The following is a 13,179-nucleotide window of genomic DNA, read 5'->3' as shown; positions in this document are numbered from 1 at the left end:
TTACTCAACAGGACAGAGTATAATCTTTGCCAGATCAAATATTTCTAACATTCACTATGTACTTAAATATCATTGTATTTGAGTCTATTTCTAGAATAGGAGGGTATCTTATCAAAGGTTTATAAATTCATGGTCTTTTTTCCTCTATAAATAATCTCTCATATAAACAATTGTTGACCTTGCTGGATGACACATTTATCATCAAGGTACAGCAATGTCATTTCTTCCAGGTTTGCTTATGCAGTTTATTTTTAAAATGGTGATTCAATATCAACACTCCCGTGTGTAATTCCAGCCTGCATATTCTCTGCATTTTGAGCTCAGTCCCGTCACTTCAAAATCATGTAGCGAGATTCAGTTCAGATGCAACAGGTAAGGAAAATGCAGCTATTCCAATAAGACGGGGGTCAATGGGAATTACCCCACCTAACTGAACAAATACTTTATATGGAATCAACTCTCCCCCTAGATAATGCTTGTCAATATAAACTACTGCAGCATAAACTGAAAACAGCCACCAGATCCATTCATTGCAGCCAGCTTGTGGACTGTGAAAAGTTGTTACTCTACCCTGGTACCATATTAAAAGAACAAAAACATACAGGGCTGTGTTTACTTACCATTCACCTTCCCAAGTCCTGGAGCCTTATTTTTTAGTAGTGTGACTTGAATCTGTGGAATGTTTGTGATGTTTGAGTTCATGACAAATTTGAAGTCCACATGTCCGACCATGCACGACTTGGGTAGGACCAGTTCAAACACATGTTCATCCCAGCTGGAGCTATTGGTGGGGGAAACACCCATTGTGGTGAAGAAGAACAGGTGTAAAGAATGCATTGTATCAACTAAACATTTTTTATAGATGCATTTGATTAAACTACTGTCTACAAAAGTTACACACATACATACATACAGTGGTTTGCAGAAGCTTTTGAAACAACTCAGGGATAAAGTGGCAGAGAGGCACAGAGCAGGAGAAGGGTACAAGAAAATTTTAAAAGGCCCCGATTATCCCTCCCAGCACAGTGAAGTCCATCGTTAAGAAGTGGAAGATACATCGTACCACCCAGACACTACCCAGAACAGGGCGCCTTCCCAAACTGAGCAGCCGGGCAAGCAGGAAACGGGATGTCACTCTCAAGCCAACAATGACCTTGAGAGATCTGCACATTTCTGTGTCTGAGATGGGAGTCAGTGTTCACACATCAACAATACGCCGGTCCCTACACAAAGCTAGCCTGTATGGACAGGGGGCAAGAAAGAAGCTATTACTCAAAAAGCTTCATCTTAAAGCACATATGGCGTTTGCAAAAAAGCATGTAGATGGACAAAGTTAAGTGGCCTCCACCTATGTTAAACTGTATTGATTCACATGATTTCAGGATAAATTCAGCAGTTCCTGTAGGTTCCCTCTGCTGGGTAGTGCATTTCAAAGCAAAGATTCAACCATGAGCACCAAGGCGCTTTCAAATGAACTCTGGAACAAAGTTGTTGAAAGGCACAGATCAGGGGATGGGTATTAAAAAAAAAAAATAAGGCCCTGAATACCCCTTGGAGCATGGTCAAGATGATTATTAAGAAGTGGAAGGTGTATGGCACCACCAAGACCCTGCCTAGATCAGGCTGCCCCTCCAAACTGGATGACCGAGCAAGAAGGAGACTGATCAGACAGGCTACCAAGAGGCCAATGGCAACTATGAAAGAGCTACAGGCTTTTATGGACAAGACTAGTCAAAGTGTGCATGTGACAACAATATCCCAAGCACTCCACAAATCTGGCCTATCTGGTAAGGTGGCAAGAAGGAATCCATTACTCAAGAAAGTCCACCTTCAAACCTGTTTGAAGTATGCAAAAGCACACTCAGGAGATTCTGTAGCCATGTGGCAAAAACTTTTGTGGTCTGACAAAACTGAAATGGAACTGGCCTAAATGCAAAGAGTTATGTTTGGCGCAAAACCAACACAACGCATCACCCAAAGAACACCATCCCTACTGTGAAGCAAGGTGGTGGCAGCATCGTGTTATGGGAATGTTTCTCATCGGCAGGGACTGGGGCACTTATGAGGATAGAATGGAACATGAATGGAGCAAAGTACAGAGAAGTCCTTCAGGAAAACCTGCTGCCCTCTGCAAGAAAGCCCAAACTGGGACGGAGGTTCACCTTTCAGCATGACAATGACCCAAAGCACACAGCCAAAGCTTCACTGGAATGGCTAAGTAACAAAAAGGTAAATTTCCTTGAGTGGCCCAGTCAGAGCCCTGACATAAATCCAATCAAAAATTAGTGGCATGACTTGAAGATTGCTGTCTAACAACGCTCCCCAAGGAACTTGGCAGAGCTTGAACAGTTTTGTAAAGAACAATGGTCAAATACTGCCAAATCTAGAGTCCAAAGTTGGTAGCAACCTATCCCAACAGACTCACAGCTGTAATTGCTGCCAAAGGTGCTTCCACCAAGTATTAACTCAGGGGGGTAGAGACTTATCCAATTATTATCTTCCAGTTTTGTATTTTTAATACATAACTTTTTCCCCTTAACAGTGTGGAATATGGTGTGCAGATAAGTGGAAGTTTAAATGCATGAAACTGAGGCACTGACACAACAAGGCACTGTAATATATATATATATATATATATATATATATATATATATATATATATATATATATATAAGGTTTCTGTAAGTTGTACTTCAAAATCATTTTGAGAAATTGTTCTTTGGCTGTGCTCATGGGCAATAACATTTCAGGTAGCCACAAAACACCCAGTTGCCCATACATTAAAATGAGTTTCCTTAAAACCTTCCAAGACTTCCGAGACCAGACCAATCTGCCTGTTCAGACTAACCCTCAGATCGGCCTTAAGTGTGGTTCAACTCGGAGAGCCTCGTGCTCATGTAATGTACCCGTCAGTCTGCAGTTTCCAGGTGCGTGTGTGCTGGGCTGCGTCCCCGTGGTGCTGCTGGTGAAGGTGCTGGGGGTGCCTCCTCTGCTGCTGCTCCTGCTGCACCTCCACCCAGCAGGGAGGGACGGTGGCGGAGAAGCGGGGGGTCAGTGTCTCGAAGCGCGTCAGCTCCACTAGCGATGTCAGGCTCTCTGCACAGAACGTTTGGTCCACCAGAAGATCAACTCCTATAATAATGGGTTCCAAATGTAGTTCAAATAAATAAATGAATGCTCCAACTATGCAAAATGTACTTGACTGGGGCAACAGATCAAAATGTTTTTTAGCAGAATGCAAAGTATGCTCTGTGGGAAGGACACAAATAAAATAAACCAACCTAAATCAAAAGTTACTAAGTATGTAGCAAGCATGTCTAGCTTTTTGTATTATTTTGATGCACTGTAGAAAACAAAACTAAGGAGTACCAACATACCTGGCTGAAGTCAAAACTGACTTTTCCACTTAGCGTTGAATTGTTCATCATAGGTACAATACAAAATAAGGGATCATTTTGGAAACACTGTTTGGAATTTCTTATTTTTATTTCTACAGTGTCTAGTTTCACTTTTCCAAGTGTTAAGCACACATATTGCAGATCTCTCACCTGTAATTCCAGGACTAGAAGGGTTAGAGGGCAGCTTTGTCCCTTCCCACAGCTGTTCTGCCCCTTTAGAAAGGGGGTCGTCAATGAAGATATCAGCTTCATCAATATCATCACAGACTCCTCCAATCTGAAGGAAATGAAGTTCTCCACCTTCAGGATAAAATAAAAAAGCCATTGTTAGAACAGTTCTTTGCATAAGGAAATGTAACGGTTTACATACACAACTGTTCCAGACTGAGATTCTCTCATTATTGTGCAAAAAAATGTCCTTAAAGTTAACACTTTGAATAAGCTGTTCTTATGATATTGTAAAAATGCCTCCTCAATATTTTCTGAGCAAGGGATTCCTAAAACTTTGACATACATATATAAAGATTACGATACACAATAAACTGGCAGAAAATGCACAAAATACATTTTATTTGCAAGCGGCTAAAATGTAAGTGTGGCATATTTCAGTAGGGAAAGCATTTTATAAAATGGTATGGTCTTCATAATGTATTCCTTGGAGATGACAAAATTAAGTCTCCAATCCTCCCTCTAAAATCCCTTAAATTACTGCAAAATGCAAGGTTCTTGTCACAATAGCATTTACACATTCACTGGCAGAATGAAGAGAAATATTACATAGGTGCAAACTAACTACATTTGACAGACATCAAGAAAAACACCACTGTATAGTAATCTAACAGGATATTAACTACAGGAGGGCTACAGTAGGGAAAAAAAACTGTAGGCTACACATGTTTTTGGTCTGTGGGAGTGCAGTCTAAATTCTCATTCTGCCAAATAAGGGATGTATTGGCCACAGTCAAACAGTAACTTCCCCATGACATGAGATGCCTGCTCATATGAAGCTGTTATTGATTGAGAGGCTTTTAATTTCAGTACTAAGCAGAAAACAAACGCTATCCTGAAACTCTAAACGATTTTTAGGCAATTGAATTTACAACTCCCCTATATATTATATGCTGTGTTATTTCATTTGGAGCCTTCACGCAATGTAAACTATTGTAGTAGGTATGCGTGACAGAGACAAAATGATTCTCCCGACCTGTGAGGTGGCTGTGGAAAGGGAACAGTGCGCCCTGGACTGGATGGCCAGACAATTCATTTCCAAGGTTAGGCGGAAGTTGGTCATCCAGAAAGGGGGCGGAGCTCCAGTACACTAAATCGTCGACCCAGAAGGGAAACTATGTGGCAGCCACGGATTGGAGGAGCTGTTACACTCATTAACCAAGGGGTCATGATAGACGGTACAAAAGTTATGTGTGTTATGTTTAGACGGCTGACATACGATCCGGAGCTGTCGCCAAAGGCCAGCACTAAACCCGGACAACACTTCACCTTGTGTGCACAATAAACTGCATCTGCACTATGAGGACTTAAGCATGCACTGTGGACTTATGTTTGTGTTACGTGTGGGTGTAAACGACTATTATTATTTCAGGACCAACCTATAGATTACAGTAAAGCAACAGCAACAAACACGCCGCTGTATTGCTTATCATTGTTATTATTTCCTGTGTGTTTTGTGTCAAACACTTGGATTTAAAATAAAACACCATTGCACCTGGTTTATCTTTGTCTGTCTGTTTATTGATCACCGCTGCACACCTGCACACTGGTAACTACTTTTCCACAGTATGTCATAAATGATTCATTTAATAGCCCAAAACAACGTAACCATGAATACTGACTGAACATTCAACTACTAAAATAGTCTGTGGCAGTTACCACATAAACCAATTATATTAAAACCACCACCATGCTTTTAAAAGCAAAGTTTTAATTATTAATGTTCATCACTGAACATTTTAACCAGAATATACAAAAACAGAATCATGTAATCTGGTACTTGCAGCCAGCTCTTAACAGCAGTCTTCCAAATGGAATTCCCCCACAACTAGACAGACAGACAGTCAGGTGTAATAAAATGTAAAAACTGTTTACACAGCAGTCTCACATATGGCTTAATAATTATGCTAAAGCAGCACATTTCATAAACCACATATTTATTAACGACAAAACACTAGGATATTGCACTCTTACAGACTTTACATATTATTTCATCAAATGTACTGATGTATACTTAAGGCATAGTACATTTAATTACCCCAGATTTAATGGGTAACTGTACCCAAAAACAACAAAGCTCTCCAAGTGCTCCGCATATCCAGTAAATGCTTCTTGCTGCTCCGACTTGGTCAACAAGTCACGTGTTTAGCGATGTTTTCAATTTATTTGTCAACTTTCTGACAAATAACACTTGAAGGAGCAGACATGTTGGAGCCTTTCACGCAGCGACAAGACATCATGTTGTTGATTTCCCCTATAGCAATAATAAAGCCAAAGTTATTTTACGTGCCTATTAATTCAGAACAGGCGATCCTAGCAAAAAATGGCTACAGAATTTGAGAATGGGGCATACACTGCAAACCTTTCCATTCGGTCGAAATTCTTTAATGCGAGGACCACACTGACTGAACCTAAATGTTACAAAAGGAACATGCAGGCAGAGCTTCTGGGGCAGGCTAAAACCCGATGCGATGCGAACAGTATTTGCCCACAAGAAGAAAATGTCACACAACAAATGCCGACATCATCGTTTAGCACAACAAAATCATCAAAACATAGGTCGCTGTATATAATTCAATTGTGTTTATTAACAATAAGGAATAAACTACATCAAAGTGGGCAAGATAAATGATGAGGCCAAAGGTCAATGTCACCAAAAGCCCGAGATACTAGTATTACAGGCTTTTTATTGCACAGTGGTGTACTTTATTTGTTATCAGCTGTAGCCGTTTACAAAAGATTAAAAAAGCAGAACACTTAAGAATTAAATATCCAAGCATTAAGAAAAAATATACAAGCATTCTGCTTCTCTATTACCACTTTCCAGTTTTGAAATTGTTACGTTTCAGTTTTTCACTGTTTTCGTGTATTTGTGTTATTCTTTCCTACAGATATACATAACGTCTTACATGCCTTCCCAGAAGCGGCCCGCGGTGGATGTATCTAGTAAAAATATACGATAGGCCATTAGCCAATACTGTCTGAAGGGTTCCTGTCAACACACAGTCCTTGTCAGTTTTCTGCAACACACACTTACTACAAGTGCACCAAGTATTTGGAGCCTTCTTGGTTCGGTTTTCTTGGATTAGGCTGGTTGCAGCCTCGTCCTCATTATCCTCGTCTGAAAACACACTATCGCTGCCTGAAAGTTAAACTTGGGTAGCCCGACCGCTACGGTTCATAGACATACCATTCTATTTGACTTTTTTCATCCATAATAAAATCGGCTAAACGCCGTCACATTATTTTGTTAGTTGCAGCTATAGACTAGCAGTTTTTGGAACTAGGGAAATCAACGACCCAACATTATATCCTGGGCGCCATACAAGAGACCCAGTGGATAGAAACTTAACATTGTTTTAATGCTTTTATATCGTAAATTGCACGAGCAGGGACCTTAAATTATGTCAAGTTTTCAACCACATATTTTCTATTGAAATGACACTCTAGTCACTACCACTACAGGCACCCTTTAAAAGAAGTTTCACAATTTAACCACTGTAGTAAGAGATTAAATCAGTCACAATATTATATTTGTTCAGTTGCTTGATGATTTTAAAATCTGAAGTAGATTGTCCTTTATGTTGGCAAGCCTGAATTTGTCTACAAGTGCCAACAAGTGGCACATTTACACCAATCATTTACTGCTGAATCTCCAAACTAGGTTTCACCACAACCGAATAAGGCTCCCTCTAGATAAAGGTTACATCCGGATGGACAGATAAGGTGCCTGTAAATTATGATACTCTTAGTAATCCGCAAAAAAAAGTCCTTTTCAAATGTCATCATAATTAGATACCCAATACAGTATAATACAGAACAGACAGTAAGATAGATTGGCTGCCTTGGAATACTCACCAGGACAGTAATTTTCCATTTAATGAAAACCCACATGTTTCATTTCTATTTTTCACTATTAAATGAGAAAATCTACATTAAGATGGTCCACTTGGTTGAATAGGTTTAGCTGTAGAATTTGTCCTAATTTAATATTTTTTAAAATAAATAGTCTGACAGCATAAACGGCACTTTTGCCCAGTGCATCCCCATCAGGGGATAATTAGCTCAGTGACTGGTTCTTGAACAGTTTCAAGTGATAGTAACTTCTGTTGATATGGACTTAAATATGTTAAACTAAAAACAGCAATTGAACATCAAATGCTTTTACCTTTAGTGCAAGCACAAAGTCTGTCCGTCCCAGAGCAGTACGTCACCGAGACAAAGGGATCCAGCTCCTCAGTGCCCTCCTTCTTCGGTGGCTCCAATTTGGCCAAAACCTCCAGACTGGATAAATCTAAAATCATGATGAATCCTCCCTGAGTTGTAACCACTAGGTGCCCAAGCACAGACACATCAACTTTCTTTTCCTTTGCGTTCCCATTTTTGAAGGCAGGAGGAGCTTCCTCCAAGGCCTCCTCGCAATCGTCCTCCCTGTTATCCAAAATATCAGATGGAAGCAATATGAGTGAGGTAATGGCATCCTGGGGGTCTCTGATATGCTGGATCTTCACCGGCTCCTCCTCCAAAGTCACTATCCGGGTGGAGTAGTTCATTTTATACAGTACTAGATAGCCTCCACTCACAGTCCTCTGCTCTGGAGGGATAATAAGAGGAGTCTGAGTGTCCGTTGGGGACTGTTGTTTCACGACATTAATACCTGTACCATTAGCGATGGTCGGGATGGGCTCAAAGTCACCTTTCCGTCTACTGCAAAGGGCGGAGTTCAGTTTGTTTAAGTTATTCAAGGCCTCCACTTGATTTATTGCACTGAGGGACTCCACAGAACAGGACTGCAAGCCTACTAGCAGATGGACCCCATCAGCGCAGGGAGTGATGGAGTCCACATACAAGTTCTCCTCCTCTGCAAACTTGGGCAGCCGCAGGCACTGGACCAATGCCCCTTGCTTTGGTACCATAGAGCTCCACTTGTCAGAGTCCATGGAGACTAGGTTAGCTGCTGTGTCTGCAAACTGCTGGATGTAAGTGACAGGAGGGTCCTGAAGCAGCAGCTGTTCGTGGGTGTCAAATTCCATCTCAATGATCTGGGGCACCGTGAAGCCCTCGTCGTGCAAGCTCTTGCTCATTAGGTTGTTCATTTGTGCAAAAACCTTGTCCGTTTTCTCATCAGACTCCTTGATGCTGTAAAGCAACAGTACCGGCATAGTCCTCCTGACCAGGGGGGAGCTCAGCTCCGAGTTACTGCAGGACTCAATGTCCATCAAGCCCTGTTCCAATGCACTTTCGCCCTGAGTCCTCAACAAACCATCCAGTGAGCGCCGGGAGTTACTGCTAAGGGGAGAGGCCGCGGCTGACCTGTAGCTTAGAAGGCCCCCGGCTAGCAGGCAAGGGAAGGGAATGTTGTGGTGCTCCATGTGCTTCTCCTTCACTTTCTCCCTCTTGGCATTGGCCAGTGAAGGATTTGCTCCCAACTCCTCTAGATCCTTAACTGTGTCCTCCAAGACATTTGCTACAACCTCCCATTGCAGCTTCTCAGGTTGCTGGAGGATACTTAACGCTGTGATGCCAAGGTTCATCTCCATGCTCTCTTTCTGAGACGTATGCCCTAATGGACATAAATGAAAGTGAAGGCAGGCAATGGGAAAACATTTAAACCAGAACTCTTAAGTACAATGGCATATAATACACTCTGGCTCAATTTTAAATATTTTAATATACAATGTTAAAACAGAATTGGGAACTTTTTCTTTTTTACTTATAAACCTACGTACAATAAACTGCACTGACAAAAAGGCAGCTCATTCACTGAACTAAGCTGCATTAGGTGTGTCTGACCACAAACAGTGTGAGACACACCTAATGCATTGGAACTAACTTACTTTATTCACATTGTACCTGCAAGGCCAGCATAGGTACTAATGTAAATCAAAACTCTTAAATCTGACTGCAATCCAGTATAGAAGTGTATTAGGCTTCACCTGTCACAGATTCTGATCTGGAATGCTCTTCGCTGTCGGAGTCTTCCAGCTGATCATCACTGTAAGAACAATTTTTTAAAATAAATACATTTAAAAAATCATGTATACATGTCCTCACTTTTCAAAAAATGACAGATTTTTTTGGAGAAACATTTTTTTACTAATTAAAAAGAAAATCAACTACCAAAAGCATCTAACAACCACAGAACAGGTATATCTTGTACTATATTTATCTGAAAGCATAAAAGTATAAAATTGTGATCACAGCTGTACTAAAATGAATCAGAGTTTTAAAACAGCTGATGACTGGGAACCATTCAGTGCAATAAAATGTCAATCATTTTGCAGTTTACAAAAACAATCGTCAGATTATATCTGTTCTCTATGTCACTACTGTACCAACTGTGCCCTTTTATTACTGGTCATCTATCTATCTATCTAGATATCTTTTTGAAAAAACTTTATTTAACAATTAAATAGAATACACACAATCAATACTTATAAAACAAATATTATCATGAAATCAATTCAGATCCACCCAAGGTATACAAAACAATACATAAAATACTGTGGACACATAAAAAGTCACATCACAGATACTCCTCCAGATCACCATCCTTAACAGCACACAACACGCTGTCTACACACCAGACGATCGACTGATCGTCCACACAACAGACGATCGATCGATAGATAGACAGATAGACATAATTATACAGTCCAGTGGTTTAATGCTTCAACAAAGACAATGCTTCTGGAAATGCCATACTTCACTTGAGATGGATTTAGAAAATGGTTATGTTACACAACTGTAAAGTTCCATTACTGCTCATAGGATCATGGACTTGTCTGACAAGGCATGTGAACACAGAGTCAGGCTACAATACTCCTACACCAAGAGCATTTTCTAAGGGTTATAGAAACTCAGCTCCCTGATCTTTGTTACCTTATTTTACAAATCTTAGAGAAACAAGTCCATTTTTTTCAATAAAATTTGCAGTAAACAAAAAAAAAAAAAAAAAAAAACATGGATATCAACTTTTTATGTCACATATCTTCAGATTTATTATACTTGCGGGTTTTGACACATGCTGATAACATCTTTAAAGCTTTTTCAGTTCTCTTAGCCACGTAAAACAAACAGGGTATGCATGCATGAAAATATAAACTACAGTACTATACCTGTCTCCTTCTAGTTTTGGTATATCTGAGCAGCTGGATGAATCTTCTAACCAGGCTAAAGTAGGTCTGGATTCCGTCCCCGAACTTTGCTCGCCTCCCGACAAAATAAGCTGCCGTACAATTGCTGGATCATAAGGGTTGATCTCAAACTTCAAGTGAACCTAGGAATACAGAAATCAACATGCAAGCAACCTCCAAAAGCTAATGACCATGTTATTAAAATGTGAATTCCAGTATAAGCATCAAACAGACACAATTTAAGAACAGACTCGTGACACAACTTAAGAACAGAACTGTATTCTGATGCTCAAACAAATCTATTTTACCTGCCTACTGGTGAATGCTCATTGGACATGCGCCGGTACGTTTCTGAGTACATGTGAGGGTACATATGGAAGTCATGTTTTTTGGCTCAGAAGAGATACCCGAGAACAGTGATTTTGGACATAGTGTGGCATTATGCAGATGTTTAGGCGCATAGGGATTACTATACAATGACCAAATACACTCAGAAAAGCAAGGTGGGATAGTTTCTGTTTTCTCTTTCATGTAGTGCTGACGTACCCTTTAATGCTTAATAATTAAAGAGGTTGTACAAAGAAATGTGAACCTAACTTCAAAAAAAGTTACAGATATGCATGTATCTGAGAAGGAAAAAAAACAGTTGCTTAAATTTTTCTAAACAAAAAGTGTAGAAATGGTTTTCATAGACCCTTCAACATTCTGATACCTCCACATTATGTGTGTGTGTGTGTGTGTGTGTGTGTGTGTGTGTGTGTGTATATATATCCACTTCAACAATTTGTTCTCCAAGGGGGATCTTGTAATTACAGAGGCACCACCACACATACGGCATACACAAAACCATTGTAAATATCATTCGTCCTCTATGCAAATGCAGCCGCTTTTAATAAGAACAATGCATAAAACCACTGCTGCCCAGCATTTCTTAAGTTTTACTACCAAATGTTTAATAATCCTACCTTCATCAGCTTTGATACATCCCATATACAAATCTTCCCTCGTTTTGTTGCAGCAGCTAGGAAGTGAGGACAGCTCCCAAACCCAAAGCAGGCAATCTTATCTGACCCATCGCTGCTGGGAAACTGGGCTGGGCTGGTTGCCAGGGTCACAGAAAGCGGTACGTTCTGGGTGTGTTCACCTTTCACAAATGGGCAGTTTGGGGAATGTCTCTCATGCTCCGACCTAAAAATAAAACAAATATGTAAAAACAAGTTACGTTACAAAAAAAAAAAAAAAGCAATATAGGCAGCAGAAAATTTTAAGTATATTTTGTGTTTTCCCATACCAAGGTTCATCCGTAGGCTCCCAGCACACCAGGCACACACTACACGTAAAACACATCGCCCTGTCATCACCAGTGGAAGCAGGCTAAAATGGAAAGAGAAAAGCTGTTACAATACAATACAGATGCAAAGATAGCAAGCCCAGAAACTGACAAGGGAGACTTATTTGTAAATACAAACATAGAAAGGAGGGATTCCAAAAAAAAAATTATTTATAATTGGTCACAAAACAAAACATCCTGCCCTTAGTTTTAAATTGGTAATTCATCTGCCACCTATCAAAATATAATTCTTACTAATTATGTACCTGTACATTTTGTTTTACCCAGCATGACTACAACTAGTCAAATGAAACATTGTGTTCTAATAGTAAGAGGACTCTGATTTAAAGAGTCTCCCAGGCTCCCAGCTGACTCTGACTCACTGCGTGACCTTCTCCATCTCTGTGCCTCACTGCCACTGCTGAAAGACTGGTTGAAAGCAGGACACCACAATTAAGGTGTCTCAGATGGGCTATCCTGCTTCAAACAACATAAAAATGAATTAGTAAATTAAAAAAGTAGGAAAAATCAGGGGTCCTTACACTGCCTACCTGGTGGTAAAATCCCGCTTGAGCCATGGGATCAGGTTGTGCCCACCTGTAACCCACGTGAGGCCATGATGTAAATGTTTCCCTCCTGTTGGCCTCACTGTACATAAGTGATCTAGAGGAAAATAAAATTAATTCTTTAGAAGCAGGCAGTACAGACAGATTTACTTCAAACAAATGTAAGTGGACTAAAGTAAGTTAAGAATTTTGGGAACCCCAGGCTTAACCTACATCAAAATAATAGAATGTCTTCTAGTTCTTACCTATCTACAGAGCGCCCAGGGCCCACCCCTAGCTCAGGCCGTGCACTTGGTAAGAGGTAGGATAACCTGTCCATTATTGACGAGGCTACAGGCAAGGCAGCAACATTCTGATTGATCTTCTTCAATTCATTCACAATGGCACTGGCAACGGATTTTAGCACGTGGTGTGGGAGATGGAACGTAACTGTTGCCCACTGGAAAGACAAAAGGAAAAGGTTAACATTAAAAAGGTATAAAAACAGATTTAACCTCCACGCTTGCCAATCTGAAAATGGC

At 40.3% G+C, this 13,179-nt stretch overlaps 1 protein-coding gene across 7 annotated transcripts in view; it reads right to left on the bottom strand.

Annotated features, from left to right (window-relative positions):
* Positions 1-13,179, bottom strand: part of LOC121316749 (baculoviral IAP repeat-containing protein 6-like) — a 123,594-nt gene that overhangs the window by 94,620 nt on the left and 15,795 nt on the right. For 5 of the 7 annotated variants that reach the window (XR_005950444.1, XM_041251891.1, XM_041251895.1 and 2 more), the window contains exons 4-13: positions 12,904-13,097; positions 12,635-12,755; positions 12,054-12,136; positions 11,728-11,950; positions 10,745-10,905; positions 9,563-9,621; positions 7,795-9,189; positions 3,549-3,698; positions 2,907-3,132; positions 621-781 (exon numbers count right to left, since the gene is read on the bottom strand). Coding sequence is in view for 6 of the 7 variants with exons in the window: in XM_041251891.1 (XP_041107825.1) it covers positions 621-781; positions 2,907-3,132; positions 3,549-3,698; positions 7,795-9,189; positions 9,563-9,621; positions 10,745-10,905; positions 11,728-11,950; positions 12,054-12,136; positions 12,635-12,755; positions 12,904-13,097 (2,773 nt within the window). In the remaining variant the exon portion in view is untranslated. The remainder of the gene's footprint in view (positions 1-620; positions 782-2,906; positions 3,133-3,548; positions 3,699-7,794; positions 9,190-9,562; positions 9,622-10,744; positions 10,906-11,727; positions 11,951-12,053; positions 12,137-12,634; positions 12,756-12,903; positions 13,098-13,179) is intronic. The other 2 variants (XM_041251893.1, XM_041251897.1) reach the window with 1 other exon arrangement.

The sequence above is a fragment of the Polyodon spathula genome, chromosome 6 (genome assembly GCF_017654505.1).
Source record: "Polyodon spathula isolate WHYD16114869_AA chromosome 6, ASM1765450v1, whole genome shotgun sequence".
Taxonomy (NCBI): Eukaryota; Metazoa; Chordata; class Actinopteri; order Acipenseriformes; family Polyodontidae; genus Polyodon; species Polyodon spathula.
Note: the sequence above shows the minus strand (reverse complement) of the source record. Positions and strands in the feature narration are given on the sequence as shown.